At 37.3% G+C, this 17,893-nt stretch overlaps 1 protein-coding gene across 2 annotated transcripts; it reads left to right on the top strand.

The window, feature by feature from the left end:
* Nucleotides 1–45: 45 nt before the first annotated feature.
* On the top strand, nucleotides 46–17,861 carry THOC7 (THO complex subunit 7). Of its 2 annotated transcripts, none has more exons than XM_037019342.2 (8): nucleotides 46–216; nucleotides 12,077–12,194; nucleotides 12,915–13,042; nucleotides 13,335–13,421; nucleotides 14,942–14,999; nucleotides 15,895–15,961; nucleotides 16,044–16,113; nucleotides 16,882–17,861. In XM_037019342.2, exons 1-8 carry the CDS (start codon nucleotides 198–200, stop codon nucleotides 16,947–16,949), a joined length of 615 nt encoding a protein of 204 aa, XP_036875237.1. In that variant the 5' UTR covers nucleotides 46–197; the 3' UTR covers nucleotides 16,950–17,861. The 2 variants fall into 2 exon arrangements, with proteins under 2 accessions (XP_036875237.1, XP_017503542.1); XM_017648053.3 differs by lacking the exon at nucleotides 46–216 and adding an exon at nucleotides 270–416.
* The last annotated feature ends 32 nt before the right edge of the window (nucleotides 17,862–17,893 follow it).

The following is a 17,893-nucleotide window of genomic DNA, read 5'->3' as shown; positions in this document are numbered from 1 at the left end:
GGGAGCGCGGGGAGCGTGGGTCCCGCGGCGGCGGCGGCGCGGCGCGGCGCGGCTCAGGCGTCGGAGCGGGCGGCCGCGGGCGCCGCCGCCTCCTCCTCCATGGCTGTTTACCCGGCTGCATTGTGGGAGTTTGACCTCCGCCGCCGCCAACCGCCGCCTCAGCTTGCGCCGCCGCCGCCGCTGCCGCCGCGCACGCCATGGGAGCCGTGACTGACGGTGAGACCCGGTCGCCGCCACCCCGGCCCGCTCCCCGCAGCCCCTAGGCCTTCCCGGCCGCTTCCGGGAGACCCGGGCGCTCCCGGCCGCCTCCCCCGAGCCCCTCGGCCTCTCCCCGGAGCCCAGCGATCTGCTCGGCCCGCTCTCCGGAGGCCGCGCCGAGCCTAGGCAGCATGTGCAAGAGGTCGTCGGGGGCTGGGGTACGCGGGGGGCCCGAGAAGCCTGCAAGCGGGGCGTGACCGGGGGGTACCCGGAAGGGCTCCAGGCTGTGGGAGTGTGTGGTGACCGAGCACTTGGGTGGGGATGGTGGGGTCCGAGGAGCAGCCAAGGAGAGGCAGTGGTGGAGCCCTGGAGCCGCGGAGTTAGGACTGGGAGTGAGAACTCCAGCGATGGGCCAGGGGCTTGGGGCCGAGCCGGGAGGAAGGGAGGTTCCACGGCCAGAGAAGTAGCGGCGTTAGCGTACAGAGGGTGACACCTGGAGGAGTCCTCTGGAGAGACTGGAAAGGGCCCCCGGACAGTGGGCTGAGCCCAATGAGGCCCGAGAACCAGCCCCGCGTTGGGGGTAGGGAGAGGGAGCTGGGAACAGGATCTACAAAGAACAGATGTACGGGCTGTTGAGTACAAACAGGGAGTGTGCATAGGGGATTTATGAGAGCCAGTATAAGGGATGGGGCTGCCTAGGGTAGATCAGGTCAGCAAAAGATGTGTTTGTGTCTATGTCTTGGGGAGGGTGCTCTGACCTCTGGTACTGGGGGATCTAGGGGCTTTGGGTCTGTTTTGAAGAGGGGGTGACCAGTAGCGTAGATGCCTGTGAAGAGACAGACCACTTCTAAAAGTTGGGGACAGAGAGGGTCTTCAAATTAAGGGGCAGGCAATGGGAAGAAGAGTATTAGGCCCACATTTGCGGATGCAATATGGAATAGTGAGGTGGCAGACTCTTCAAGGTCCCGGAACTTCATAGGAATTTAACTTCGCTTCATTCCAATTTTATTTATTTTCAGTAGATACTCTCCCTGGGCTAGGCTTTAGGATTACAGCCCAGAGCCAAAAGGCAAGCCCTTTCCCCCTTCTAAGGTCAGTGACTCGTGTGCAAAAGAAATTGGGTATTTATTTTTCATGGCAAATGTTACCACAGGGGAAGTACAACGTTGGGAACTGTCCTAGAAGCATGTAACAAATTGCTTATCCGTTCTTGGAAATCAGAAAGCTTTCCTGGAAAAGTTAACTTTAATCCCATTTTTGAAGACTAAATAGATGTAGTTGGACTGGTATTCCAGGTGGGGAACCACTTGTACAAAGGCCCCAAAGTGCCGGAGGAACTCAAAAATGGAAAACTTTGGCTAGAATTTATAAAGTTATAAACCAGAGATTTCTGAGTAAAATGGGACACAATGAGATGTGTCCCATTGGTGTGATCAGATTTGCATTAAAGAACAACTCCCTACTCTGAAGAATGGGGAGAAGGGAAAGTGAGTTTGGTATTACTCTTTCCTTTCTGACATTTACATAGTATTTATCGTATGTCAAACAGTCTCTAATTATCCCACTTTCCAGATGAAACTGGGACACAGAGGTTAACTTGTGCAACGTTATACAGGTAATAAGTCAGCCTGAACTCAAAACCAGGTTGACTCCAGAGTTCTTGCTTCACCGCTATGCATTGTCTCTGAAGCTCCTGCTGCAGCAGTCCTAGTGAGAGACGGTGCGGGCTCGGTCCAGGAGGGAATGCAGAGAGGTAGATGGCAGAGGAGGTGGCGGGGAAGGGAAATGGATGAGCAGAATGCCAGGACTTCAGTGATTGAGTGGATGGGAAGGGAAGGGCTGAGGATTATCCCAGGTCTGATCCGTGACCCGGTGCTTATTGGTGCTACTTTCTATTTATTGAGGTAGAGAACTTCAAAGGAGCGAGAGGGTTTGTTAAATGGGAGATGGAAAAGGAAAATGAGTTCTAGTAAATGTACTGCAGTCAAGTGCCCCCCACACCTTTTAGAGGCCATAGGAATCCCTCCTCCCCAACCCCTTGCCAGTTACACAAGCTGTCTGATCTTGTGCAGGTTAACCTCTTTGAGCCTCAGTTTCATTCTTTCTAATGGGAATAATAATAAAATCTACCTCATAGGGTCATTTTCAGGGTTAAATGCAATAAAGGTAGTAAAGTGCTTTGCACTGAGTCCAACAATAGTAATGTTCAGTAAATACTATTACATGTAAGAGTTGGTTTACTTGTCTCATCTCAGCTTTATTTTGATGAGTACTGTGCCTTCTTCCTCCCTTTCTCTGCACAGATTGCCCTTCCCTACATTTTCTGCCAGATGACCACCCATTTGTTCTTCAACACCTACCTCAGATTATACCCCCCTCCTCTTTTCTAGAACCAGTTGACCATTCACCTATTAACCATTATGCATATTGCAGCTGTAGCCCTCAATACTTAATTTATTTATATGGCATATTCCAAAACATAGTTAAGGCAGCTCACCATGATAAGAAAACATAGAACAAATCAAAGCAGATACAGGGCAAAAATTAGATCAAGACTAGGAAAAACAAAAAGTTACAAGTGGGTGATCCTCAAAATGCAAGGGATAAAGTCTGGAATATTAAGAAAGTGACTCTTGTTTCTCCAGGAGTCCATACCAAAGGCAGGACCTGGTCCATTCTGTGCTGAGAAGGCAACATTAGAAAGACAAGACAAGCAGCTTTTTCAGATGTAAACACCAGAGGAAAAGCTTATCTTCACAGATAAGATTATTTATCCCCATAAAGAAAAGCCAGTGTCATGTCCATAGCCTGTTTTCGGCATGGAGGGTCATCGGGCTGTTGCTTAGCACATCCCTTACTGGATCAAAGACTGCTAAATCACAATTTAGAAATTCTAAGCCCACAGACCATGTGGTTTAGGTGAATAGCTCTACTGGTCTGCCTTAATTCAGAGCAAGGTTTTTTGCCTGTTTAAGAATATCTGGACCATAGAGGAGAGGACAAACTGTAACTTCTTCAAGCAATCCTCTGTAAACAATGGATTCTAGCAAGGCAAGAATGGAAGCAGGGAGGTAACAAGGAGTATTCCAAGGGAGAGATGGGTGGGCTTGGATTAGGATGATGGCAGTGGAAAAGACTGACAAGCCGATGCCCTTGGCATCTCCATTGTCATGAAGAGTTCTTGGAGGAGGACCAATACCTGTCTCTGAAGCCTAGAGGAGGGCCAGTACCCTCTTAAGGATGTGAGGTGCCTGGTAAGGTGCAGTACCCTCTTACAAGCCTTACATATGTGTTTGCATTCCCAATTAGACTTCTTGGAAGAGAAGCTGCTCTATTTCCTGCTCAAGGACAAGGACACATTGGTTAATTTGAGAAACTGTCCTCCTCAGAGGAAAGGAGAAAAACACTATTGTTATCTAGAGATACTGAACTATAGATACCATCACTGACCTATCATTTTATAGATGGAAAATGGAAGTCCTGTGGTGTTAGTGGCAGACTGTCACATAGCTAGTTGTTGGCAAAGCTATTCTCTCTCCTCTCTTGTTGTTACCCCCACATTTTGGCTAACTGAAAAACAGTTTAGATGTTATCACTGTTAATTTAAACTATGCTCACAGTTTGCATTTTGTATGTGTTAATTTAAATGGTGTTAAACTGTTAGTAGCCTGATAGAAATCATTGCAGAAGTGCTTTTTGCAGCACAGAGAACGTTAGGTAGACATGTGGATATGGCAGAGCAACAGATGGCAGATGAGAAGAGGGGGTGGGGAGTGGGATGTGATGTACATTCCACTTAATAAAGCTTGTTGGTTTTAACAGTTTCTTTTTTAATTTAGGTAAAATTTGTATATAACAGTATATTACTTTCGGTGTACAACATAACAATTGGATATTTATATATATTACAAAATGATCACCACAATAAGTCTACTTACCATCCATTACCATACAGCTGACCCCCATCACCCATTTTGCCCACTCCTTTACCCCCTTCTGATAACCACTCATCTGTTCACTATATCTATGATTTTGTTTTTATATTTTGTTCATTCGTGGGTTTTTTTGATTCCACATGAGATCATGTGGTATCTGTATTTCTCTGTCTGAAATATTTCACTTAGCATAATACCTTCAGGGTCCATCCATGTTGTTACAAATAGCAAGAGTTCCTTCTATTTTATGACTGAGTAGTATTCCATTGTGTGTGTATATATATATATTTTAAATTAGTGTAATGCATGGATATATGCTTGTGAAAAGTAGAAATAATGATTTTTAGTATGCCTATGAACAGCAAGACATAGTAATAGAACTGCACTATGACTTTCTAATAACACAATTGTGTATATTTTCCTATGGCTGCAGATGTAACACTAATCTGTAAAAGGAAGATAATAATACACACTTTAAAAGGTTTTTTTCAAGGATGAAGTGTAGTAATTATGTAAAGCACTTCAAAGTTGAGTGATCATTTAATTTATTGTCCAAACCCAGACACTTTGCAGAGTAAAGGAAACAGACAAGGTTTATGGTCATCAAAACGAGTGTATAAACACCATGTACATGTTCGCTGTTGCTGTTACTCCCATTTCAATTCCTGATCCAGTGTTAATTAGACATTTGTGAGCACAGTGTTTAGCCTTTTCTTTTTTCACTAGCGCCAGTGGATTCACCCACTTTGTTCCCTCATCTGTGGCCTCAGCACAAGGGTTACTGATGCTGTTCAACTATTAAATAATTGTTTCTTTGATTAAGAGAAATGGTTTCTCAAAGCAGGATTGGAATTTTAACCTTGATTTTGTTAGCACCATACTCTAAACATCTAAATAAATCAAGGGAAAAACAAAGGACCTCAACACTACTCTTTTGCTTTTCTGTAATTTTTAACTTGATTTTGGTTTAAGTAGTTTACTTTGGCATCAACAATTTATTCAGACTGGACCAAAGTATCTCATAAGGGATCAATATTACATGGAGGAACCAAACCATCTTATTGTTCTTTCCACCTGACTTTTTTGTGACTTATTAATATCGTTTGTCTTAAAAAATTTTTTAATGATTTTAAGCTTCTTGAAAGGGGGGGCTACATGTTACTTTACCATAAGTAATCTAACACAATGAGATGTACATAATTCAGCTTACTCACTCAGCAGTGGTGAGTGCTTTTACAGTGCTTTAGTCTTTGCTCTTACTAGGTCAGGTCAAGCCAGCTTTCTTTCTTCTTGTAAACACACAATAGATTAAAAAAACATTGACTAGAATTTTTAATACAGAAAAAAATAAAGAAAAAGCCTCAAATGATTGATAAGCTCACTATTCAGAGAACCACTGTTCATACTTTTAAAAAGAAAAGTAATACAGGTCAGGAAATTTGAGAAGAAATGCATCAAGTGAACAAGTGGAAGGAAGCCTTCCCCTTGTCACCTTCTACTGCTAATCCCTCACCAAAGAAGTAGTCACTATCACCTGTTCTTATGCACTCTTCTAGAATGATCTTTAAGTACCTCTAAAAGGTGAAAAAGCACCATCTTGGTGCCAGACTCCTGAGTTTGAGTCCCAGCTCTAATCCTTCCTTCCTGGGCCATTTAATTTGGGCAAATAAGTTTCAATTACTTCATCATAAATAGGGATAATATCTACTTAAAAGGGCTATTGTACAGATTAAGTTTTTCCCTAATGTGAAAAGCATTTAGAACAGCACTTAGTATGTTGCAAACTTTATGTGTACTAATTGGTATGCTAGTATGTATATATACTATAAAATTTTATGTCACACTTTTCTTTGTGATACTTCTGTAATGATACATCTTGGAGCTCTACCTCATTCTTCTGTATCAGTGTGTAGTATTCTATTATTTTTTAAAATATAATCCCCTCTTAAATATTTAGCTGTTTTCAGTTTTTTACTCTTACATATAGTATTGCAGTGGAGGTATTTGTATAGATGTCTTTACACACTCGTAGGAATAATATTCCAGGAGACAGGTCAAAGGGTATTTATATTTTAAATTTTGATACATTGCCCTAGTAGCTACCTGTTTTTTCCACTGTAATCCTGCCTTAAATTGTTATCCCTTCCTGTGGTTATCAGTTTGGATCCAGAGTGTTTAGGAACACCAAGATAAGCCAGTGGTCCGTTTGCAAGCCTATTGAACTCCTTGCTAAACTACCTTTAAAGAAAAGAAAATGCCAATCTTCATTGGTAGATCACAGGATTGCTGTGTCGTAAAAGCAGATGAGAGTTTACTGTTGTGAGGTCTAGTAGGTAGTTCGGGAGGCGCATGTCATGGTAGCTTAGCCTAGGAGGAAGTCACAGAACAGTGAGACTGTTGCCACTGGTTGTCAAACCTTGACCTATCCCTAAAAAGTAAGTGTTTTGGAAGCTGGCCCACCATTATCTTCTAAACTGTTTTCCTCTTTCCTTTTTAAAATTTGCTCCAAGATTTTCTGAAAACTTGTTTAGTAATCAATGTCCTAATAGCTACTGTGAGGGAATAACAATTACAGATTTTGAAATGATTGTTAGTCTGGGCTTATGAGAGATTGTCTTTCCCATGCTAAAATGAGAACACAGCTAACGTGTCTGTGTCATCTGACCAGGGACTTGGAAATGGAGAGTTAGCCTATGAGATATGTTTCAGTATATCTCATAGTGACTGTAAAGGGTTCATTTCTTCCTGCCTCTCTGTTTATGGGAAATAGCTCATTAAAACCGAACTCCTTAAAAGGACTATTTGAAGCTTATTTTGTGTCTTAAGCAGTTTTATATTTCTTCCAGGTCTGGATTGGCATATAAGACAGGAAGGGGTCTAAAATTCAAGTAAATATTTCCTTATCAACATACATGTGTCATAACTAATTTTAAAGTGATTTTTGAATGGCAGACATTTTGTAGGTATATTTATGGTACAACACATAACTGAATCCAGTAGGAAGTCTTCCTACAAGCCTAAAGTCAGGTGGAAAAGCACTATTCTCGGGGTAGAGTTGTAAAGTATTTTGGTTTAAAAGGTTTTTTACAGACTTTATTGATTCTCACAGTCACTAAGAAAGTAATCACAACAACTAAGAAATGCCATTGATAACATTAATAAAATAGTTCCTAAGCTATCTGTGCTGTTTTTATAGGGTAGACCAAGGGTCACCAGAATTATTAATATTAGCATTCAAATTGCATGTAGAGAGAGGGCTTCAAGCATGATTGTAATTTATAAAGTCAAATATATAGTAAAACATGTTTTAGGTGTACTCAATCTAGAGCTAGTTGATGAGGTACCATTAAAAATAATAAGGCTCATGTCATGCTTGTTAGGAACCACTGACAGCAGACTATCTTGAATTTAAAAAAAAAAAAAAAGACTTTTCAAAATGGAAATACCCTTTTGCTTTATTTTGTTGCTTTTGGATTGATGCTCTGTACTTTGTATATTTCAGTATGTCTCATCCCCAGAGAATTTTCCAGGCAGCAACTGTCTATACAGATTAAGCTAGAAATACCACAATCTAGCAATATGAAGCTTGAAACAGCAAATTTGTGAGAATCTTAACTGGGCAAAACTTTGTATAAATGCATACTACACAACTACTTCGGTACACAGATATATTTATAGATATATCTTTCAACATTTACTCACTTCTTTACATTTTTAGGATGATACCAGTTGTGGATTAAATTTAACAAAGAATAACTTTTTGTTCTGTTTTTGCTTTCCTACAATGAACAGGTATTGTGCTGCTTTGTTACACTTTTATGTCTGTAAAGTTCCACAGCAGTCTTACAAAGTAGAGAGTTTTATTCCCATTTTACAGATGAACTTAAATCTTGGTCTCACAAACATACAGAATGAACACTTTGTGGACCAACCAGAACATTGGCCCCAGTTTTTTACTTCTTGCCCAGGGATTGGCTGTGAAGGAACACTTTTATCAGACAAAAAAGGGACAGACCTAAGCAGAAGGGCCTGTGTCTGCCTTGACCAGAGTCCCCTGTGCTAGCAGGATGGGGCATACCACTCCTACTCATGCCACCCACTGCTGGCATTTGCCCCTGCCTTTTCCTAACCAAACTCTGCTTAGCTCTAACCTGCCTGCCATGACCTGTGATTCTAATCTCCTCTACTTGAATTTATGCCATTTTAGCACCTACTGCATGTGCTTTGATAGCTTCCTAACTATTAGCCTCCCTGCCTTCTGGCTTATCCCAGTTGCATTCCATTTTGTACATTGCCCTCAGCTTAATCCTAGAAAATCCTGCCCTTGAATCTTTATCAGCTCCCAGTGGACTGCCAGCAAGGTCCAGACCTACTAGGGTGGAGTTTACTAGTGCAGACAGACTCCCACCATTCGACCTCTAATTGCCTCTAGGTCCTTGGGTCCCAAGATTTGTCTTCACTCATCCTGCCTCCCTATGCTCTAATGTACCATGTACCACATCAGCCTTTGTATCCCCATCTCTGCTTAACTCTCAGCCTTCTCCCTGCTGGCATGGGGGGAAGAGAAAGGACTCAGCTTGCTTTCTTTTTTCTTTTTTAACAGCTTTATTCAGGTATAACTGATACACAGAGAACTGCACATATATAATGTGCACAATCTGACACATTAAGGCATATATAGACACCTATGATACCATCACTACAATCATAGCTGTCATCTGCAAACAGGAGATTCTTAGTACTCATATGGTTCAAAAATCAAATAACATAAAAAGATATATCCCCATCTTCCAGTCTGTCTCCCGTCTACCCCACTTGTACTGCCCCTCTCCCTGGATAACCCCTTTTCTATTAATTTCTTCTGTATCATTCCTGGGTATATTTGTGAAGATAAGCACATAGGAATATATCTTCTCATCCCTACCATTTTTATGAAAGGAAACATGCTGTACATACTGTTGTTTACTTTGCTTTTTTTTGGTTTTTGCTTTTTTAACAAATTATCTAAATGATCTCTCTTTATCAGTACATGGACATTTCCCTTATTCTTTTGTGTTTTTTTATGGTTTCATAGTATTCCATCATATTCTTGTACCAAAACTTGCTTATCTAATTCCCTGTTGGTGGATACGTCATTGTATATGTGCAGGTATATCTAGGATTGTTGGTCAAAGGATTTATGTCATTTGAAATTTTGATAGATATTACTAAAATGCCTTTTAGCTTTTTCAGTTGATGATTTTTCAGTCCAAAGAGCAGTTCAAATTCTACTTCTGATGGCCCCCCCAAGCCAAAGGGAGCTCTCCTCCTGTGTGATTTAATAATCGCAGCTGCCTTTGTGTGTGTGTGTGTGTGTGTGTGATTTGTGATTTTTCTGGCTAGGGTGAAAGTGCTCATCTGTTTATTTCACATCCTCAGAACTTATTCTAGTACCTAATGGACACATCTGCTCATTGAGCAAATGTGCCTTTTGTACAAGAAGAGAAATCTCTCCTGTGGACCTGAAAATAAGATAGCTTCCTGCTTGTCCTTGTTAGTGTTTTATGGAGACAAAACTCTTTGGAGGGCAGATGGTCCCAAGCAAGCACCACTAATCCAATTTAAAAATATTTCTTGAGCATCAGAAATTTAAAGATACAGTGTGAGAGGTTGGGGAGAAAACAGAATGAACTAGACATAGGACTGGCCTTAATTAAACCTTTTTGCCAGCTTTATTTGGCTTATACCATGTTTTCAACATTTTTCAAAAACTTTTTAAATTGGGACATTCACATATACAGTTGGAATGACCACAAAATGTGTTCGAAACATTTGTAGTCACCAAACTTAAAAAATCTCTTGAAAAACTAGCATCCCCCTTGGGGTACTCACTTTCTAATTTCTCTATCCGTACTCCCTCCTCCCTGAAGGCATTTACATTTGAGATTCCCTGGTCCTCAATAAAGCAGGATACCCAGGCATCTGGGAGGATGATGGAATTTCTTAGGGCCTTGGGAGAACAGAGATAAGAGGGCCAGCAAAGTAATTGAACAGCGTCAATCCAACATCACACCGCTCGCCCATTGGATGATTAATTATAACAAAATTAATGTGGTTCCAATTTTTAAAAATCAATTCATTTTCTGCATTTTAATTTATTTGAGGATGATGTTTTGTCTCAGTGTCCTCAAGTAATATTGTTCATGGTTAAAAAATGAAAACAGTAGTTTGTATTTAAAGTGTAAACTTAAAATACCTGAAGAGTCTTTAGTTTGAGCAGCCTGTCAAAACCATGACTCTAAGAACAAAACCCAGTTCTAAAAATGTTTATCTGATGTCACAGAAGACATTTTAAAACTGGAGCCATCTGCCTTTCAAAGTTTATCTCCACTGCACCTGCGCTCAAAAATACCTCTGCCTACGCACAGGAACTATTGTTTAAAAATTTTGCGGTTGATTCATCAGGCAGGCTCTCCAGGAATTGTTCACACTTCGAAATTTATTTTTAAAAAGTGCATGCATGTGGTAAAAAACAACACAAATCGACAAAGCCATATAGAAAACTAAATCTTGTCTCATTCTCCATCTGTAGTTCTCACCAGAAACAACCCTTATTACCTGTTTTTTGTGTATCCTGCCAGAGATATTCTCTGAATACACAAACATATATATGTGCAATGTGTGCACACATACATATACAAACACACAAAGCCTCCCCCTTTGCTACACAAACAACAGAAAAATGTGTTTCTCTGCACCTGTTTTGTTTTCATTTTACTTAACATATATAAGGAGATTTTTTTGGCATGAGTATAAGCATCCACACTATTACTTCTGCCTGCATTATATTACATTATATGAATGTTTCATAATTTAACCATTCTCTTACTGGTGAATGTTTGGCTTTGCAATCTTTCTCCACAAACAGCACTGTTAAGAATATTCCTTTACATATGTCTTTGTGCATGGGTGCACCTGTATCTATAGGATGAATTCCAAGAATTGGAATCACAGAGTCAAAAAGGTGTATGCATTTAAATATCGCTTGTTGTTGCCTGGTTGCCCTACAAAGAGTATAACTACCAGTTTACAGTCCATCAGTGCACATAAGTGCAGTTTCCCAACACCCTTCCCAACACTTTTATTGTAGGTCTTTGGATCTTTGCCAGTTTGACAGATGAAAATTATCTTGTTGTGGCTGCAATTTGCCTTTCTCATGTTATGATCTGGCATTATTTTGTCTGGCAAGAACACTAGCTCATGGCTGCCATGCAGGCAGGTTGGGGGCCTTGCTTGTTACTCATCATTATCATCTGCACGTCTTTTCTATTCCTTTTTCTTCTCTTTTTTTTCCCTTGGAACAAAAGTGAGATAAACTTGTTTTAAAAAAAAGTCCTCATAGGGGAAGAAACATTACAGATATAATAATTAAATCACACTTTCTAAACAGCAAATCCAATCCTTCTGCTCCCTCTCCCTTCTCTCTCAGTCTGCCACACCATCTTTGAAATCTTCTTTTCTCTCTATCCCTTTTACCAGGACCTCACACTAGTCAGAGACGTGAGTACTTCAGACTTCTTTTTGTCTTCACAGATTTTTCTAAAACAAGTTCTCCAAGAATGACTGCCTTATTTCTTTGGTGGTACCTGGAAATTATTTCCCCTCAGCAACCCTTCAGTGGAATGCCAGTTCCGTAAGGGCAGGTTTGATCCCTGCTATAACCCCTGCCCCAAGAACAGGACCTGACACATCACAGACACTCAATAATATACATAAATTGTAATAAAACCTACATAACATAAAATGTACCATTTTAACCCTTTTAAGTGTACAGTTCAGTGGCATTAAGTACATTTACATTTCAGTAATTTTTTCTGGATAATGAATGAGGAGTGATATTGGTTATTTGTCCCTGGAAGTTAACCAGAGCCAGACAATCATTTTACTCATGTTCTTTCCTCCAGACGAAGTCATACGGAAGCGCCTCCTAATTGACGGAGATGGCGCTGGAGATGATCGGAGAATTAATCTGCTGGTGAAAAGTTTCATTAAATGGTGCAACTCTGGATCCCAGGAAGATGGGTATTTCATTTCACTGTTGTTTCTACACCAGTGTCCTGATGTGATTTTCCACCATATAGAGTCTTACTACTATTTCAAATTTTCACTCACCTTAAATGTCCAATGGAGTCAACTCTTGCTTAATCAGAGTAGATTTTTCTGGCCTTCACATCTCTTCAAAGGCTTCCTTTATATTTATTAAAACATGCTGATAGCATAATATTTAGAAGAAATGAAGATTAAATTTAGGCTCAATAATTTAGTCACTTTTAGCAAGACAAAACATCTAAGTGAAACTTTCCCCTTTTTTAATAAGCTAATAAAAAAGCTGCAGCACAGTTTTATATATATTTAATAATTTTTTCACTTAGGAAACTTCCACATTTGAATTAATTTTTCACATAGTTGTATAGAATGAGAAAAATGAGAGAACAGATTTGTGAAGATAACAAACCATCTTAATTAAAACATTTTTTAATGTGTAAACCAAATTCAAACAGTTGTTTGAATTAAGTGTATATTGATAAAAAGTCCCATCTTTGTATTTGTAACTAAAGTAAATTATAAATTCAAGTATACCACATTTGGAAAAAGAAAACATATGGGCCAGATACTCTATAAATTATTTTAAATAAAGCAAATGATTCTCTCAGAACTTGGTATAAATAGCAAATTTATGCCTGTACTGTACTAGTTCAATTTTGGCAAGCCACAAAAATACCCCTTTCCCTCTTTCATTAGATACAGCCAGTACCAACGTATGCTGAGCACACTGTCCCAGTGTGAATTTTCAATGGGCAAAACTTTGCTGGTATATGATATGAATCTCAGAGAAATGGAAAATTATGAAAAAATTTACAAAGAAATAGGTAAGGAAAAAAATTTATGTTTCTACCTATAATTTTTATGTTCTAAAAAGGAAATAATATCTGCAACATTTTTCTTTGATTAGTGGTAAGAAAACAGTATTAATAGAGCACAGTAAATGTTAGCTACAAAAATGTATTCAAATATGATACAATACTAAGTGTTACAGCTATTTTTGAATGCCAGCATTTATTTTATTAGCAATGGAACTTAATATAGAAACACATTTTAAAATTGAAAATGTCTGGAGATTATACATGCTCTTATAATTATAAAAAATCCTTTTTTGTATAGAATGTAGCATTGCTGGAGCACATGAAAAAATTGCTGAATGCAAAAAGCAAATTCTTCAAGCAAAACGAATACGAAAAAACCGCCAAGGTAAGGGTTTTGTGAGATTTAGTGTACAAATACTTTATTACTGACCAATATTTTCATGTAATTTTTAATCTTTGAGGTAACTTCTTCAACTAGAGTCAACCTGAATTCTAAAAAAGGAATTAGGACCCAAACTTAATCCTTTAAAACCATATTATTCTTTAAAATAGTGAAGAAGAAAGGCTATGCTGGGGGGAAAAAAAATTCTTTGCTGAGATTTATTATCCAATTATTTCTTGAGTGTTCATTTTTTTTCCTATATTCAGATCCCTTTGTCAAAATAATGTTATAATTAACCAGCAAACACAATTCAGAGTTTTGATAGTTGTTTGTTTAATGGAACTGCTTTCAAAAAGAACTTAAGACCAGAGTTTTTATTAAGTGCAAAGGAAGCAACCATTTACAAGCTGCCTAAATAGCTAATAAAAGTAAGTTTACTGTTTTTGTTCTGATCTCTTTTTAAATTAGGGTATGTTCTTATTGTCCATAAAAACTATTTCAAAATAATTTTTAGTGGCAGAGACATTGCTCCTCCCATAATTTAAACTGAAAATTAAAAAATATAATGTTTAATAATAATCACATATATATGAAAAATTAAAAGGAAATAGAAAATGTTAATGGTTGTTTTGGGTTGTAGGTTTTTATAGGGCTTAGATTCTTCTTTTCCTTCTTTTGTTTTTTTTTTTCCCACTGAGAATGTATTATTTTATAATCCAAAGAATTTTAGCTAAAAATCAATTTTATTGAATATGCTTATTTCTAAAACAATGAATTTTAGTTTTTAGTAAGCTAAATAAATAATGGTATAATGCCTTATTTTTGAAAGTTGGTTTTTGAATTCAGTTTAAAATACATGTGGTCAAGTTCTGGTGGCCAATTTACAGCAAGATATACCAGCTTATTTAATAGTTAATATCAATTCTAAAATGATTTTTATATGCTTTACAGTGTTTCTGTTGATTAAGTAAAGCTTTTAAATGAATGCTGCCATCCATCATTCCATAAGAAAGGTTAACAGGAAAAACATGACTTATCTTGGAGGTCCCAGTAGAGCAGAAACAAGTTAACTGAATTTTAAATCATTTCTAAGTTTCTGAAATCTACCTTTTGAATCAATGAGAAGTGTAATTTGCTGTTGTCTAAGATTTGAAATTAATGGTAGGATATGTTTACCTTGATCTTTAATCAGGTGAATAAAGATCCTCTTCAGAATCAGTCCACTTGATCAATAATGCCTTAAGTTCACTTGTATTTATGCTGGCCTCTTACAGTCTTCCCAGAGATAGGTAAATGGAGAAACAGAATGGGACTGAAGTTCTCACCTGGAACACTTTTGAAGTCATGTATCATTATAGTTACAGTTGAGTCAACTGAAACTGGCAATATTCTTTCTATCCTTCCATGGTTTCATTTCTTTATGTACTAGGGAAATGATTAGGAGAGATCTGTGATATCATCAATTTTATTTTCTTATCCTTGTTCAAAAAACCTGAAATTGGTAAATATTTTATATCTTTCAGAATATGATGCTTTGGCAAAAGTGATCCAGCATCATCCAGACAGGCATGAGACATTAAAGTAAGTTTAGAACTTTACTCTGAAATGAACTAATCTGTACAGATAAATGTTTACATATTAGCCTATGAATTCCATTTTTATAGGAATATATGTTTCAAAGGAGGGGTCAGTGTCAATATTACATATTATAATGCCTCTTGATTTGATTTTTCCTTCAATCTTACTGCCTATAGTTCTAAGATAAATAAATATATATGTATCAATACAAAAAATGGATAAAAGAATATGGTCTATTCATATAATAGAATACTAAATAGCAGTTAAAAAGAGTAGATACACACTTTTTAAATACAGACATCAAAAACAATCTGAAAAGAAAAACAGAAGACGCAAATTTTTAATTATTCCTGTTCCTGAAATACATAATCATAACTATAATAAAAGTTAGAGTCCCCCCAAATATTATATACTATACCACATTTACTTAGAAATACAAATATGTGCATTAAAAAGGGATTAGAATGATACACTGATTGCCTGAGTAGGAAGTAGGGAATCAAGGAAGTACAAAGGCTTAGGACAGAAGACTGGGGATAAGGCTTAAAGGACATTTCAAATTAATCTAGTGTTTTATTTCTTTTATCACCTTCCTCCAGCCTCCCCAGAGACAACTTGAAGTACACATGGAAAAAATGTCTAAGTTATCAATTCTTGGGATTTGATATTATCTGTTTTTGTATACTTAAAAATTACGTAAACACTTTAAAATAAAAATAAGTACATATTTAGAAGTTAAGAAATCATACTTAGCTTTAAAAGTCTCATAATGGAGTGCTAATAACTTTTGATCCCTTTTTTATTTTTAAAATACTATTTAGTAACTAAAAAGGTAGGTATTAATTGTGCATTCTGTTCCCTCAGTTAGCAAAATATAACCCTGTTTTATTTTTTTCAGGGAACTAGAGGCTCTGGGAAAAGAATTAGAGCATCTTTCACATATTAAAGAAAGTGTTGAAGATAAGGTATTTGCATAAATAAGTTAGCTTTTGTGATATGTATATGTTTAAAGATCAATCTGTAGTAATTTTTCTCTTGTTAACACAGCTGGAATTGAGACGGAAACAGTTTCATGTTCTTCTTAGTACCATCCACGAACTTCAGCAAACACTGGAAAGTAAGTAGAAATAGTCTCAAATTGAATGTTCATGAAGATTTTTTAAACAACCCAGGGGCATGCCTTCTAAAAGTATACATCTTAAAGAGAGAGTACACCTTCTTGTTCAATTTCAGAACAAGATATAGCTGGATGACATTAGAAGGTATTCATGTTAACTTTCTGCACATACACGAATAGCCTGACTTTGTAGTAATATGTGATTTAAGTACATATTCTGTGGTTTAAATTAAGAGAAAGTCAAGGATGATAGATTTGTAATTTTTCTTGGTTATTATAGTTTCTTCCTATAAAGTAACAATTCAGGACTCAGGCAGGCAGTGATAAGAGAGTGACACAATAGGCACAGAAGCCCATCTATGTAACCAGTGAATGGAGGCTGCTTTGGGGAACAGACTTCTTTATATTGACTATACCCCAGTTGGAAATTTCTTGTTATCTGGTTTTCTGATTGTTTTCAAGAAAAGCCTATGAACTAGACTTCTTATTCTGTGTGTGTGTGAAGTCTAACACATAAAATTTACATTTTGATTCAAATAATAAATAACAGAAATAGCACTTTTAAAACCAAGCACATATATCAAAGATATTTAAAAAAAAAAAAACACTAAACAATCACATGTGGGCTGATTACAGTCATAGGCTGCCATTTTGCTAACTTTGCTTAAATATATTGGCTGATAAAAGATAAAAATGTTTTCATGTACTCATTAAAAACATAATTTAAGCAGGTTTGACTAAGGTTTTACGTTTCTTTTGTAATTCCAGATGATGAAAAGCTCTCAGAAGTAGAAGAAGCTCAAGAATCCAGCATGGAAACAAATCCTAAACCATAGATAGTATCATCTCACTGTTGTCAAGAACACTGAAGTAGCAATCTGATCTCTGTGTGTTTAGAATTTGTTGTGCTCTTGAAAGTTTTGGTAGTGAGCTTTTTATTCTTACACTTAAAAGATAGGATGCAGTATTCAAAAATGTTTAGTAAAATGTTTTCAGTTAGATTTGTTTGTGCTCCTTAGTATTCTAGGTGGTTTTTAACTGGTAACATTGACTTGCTTACAAAATATATTGAAGAATTTGAGAAGATGGCATATGGCATTTCTAGGATATACATGAGAAATAACTCATTTTCTGGAATTGACTCTATTATCACTTTTGAAAATGGAGTCCATGAGCAGGCTTCAGAAGGGCTGTGAACTTATGAAATCATGTACAAAATCATGTTTGTGGTATATTAAAAACCTGGGAGAGGTTTCATGATATTAAGAATCATAGGCTTGAGAGGTAATTACAAGATACAGTCAGTCGATACGAATTACTTCAGATTTCTCTCCTCAACACTTGAGCAACATGTTGGTAAATAAATGTTTTGCTGATAGTTCTCTCTATTGTTTTGTTCTTTAGGATTTGTTTCCAGTAGGAAAAATGTATCAATAAAGTGAAGAAAAGCAGTTTTTGAGAAAAACAGTCTGTTAAGATGGTTGTGCATAAAGGATTCCATGATCTTAAAAATTAAGCTAAGGCTGAATCACTTGTAATTTTCTAAAGTAGTGAATTACATGTTCAGTACCTGCTGGTTTCCACCCTTATCCATATTTATTTTCGTTCAGAAACATGATACTTTGCATGAATCATACCTTTATTAATGTTACATTTTTATGATTTTAATAAGAGTTTTTATCTTTATAAATGAAAGTTTAAAATTAGCTCAGTAGTTGTTATATTAAAAGTGTCATTATACATTTAAATGCTTCCTCTAATTTTTCCTGGCAAATCATTG

Source organism: Manis javanica, chromosome 3, assembly GCF_040802235.1.
Source record: "Manis javanica isolate MJ-LG chromosome 3, MJ_LKY, whole genome shotgun sequence".
Classification (NCBI taxonomy): domain Eukaryota; kingdom Metazoa; phylum Chordata; class Mammalia; order Pholidota; family Manidae; genus Manis; species Manis javanica.
The sequence above is the reverse complement of the archived record's forward strand: the minus strand, read 5'-3'. Positions and strand labels throughout refer to the sequence as shown.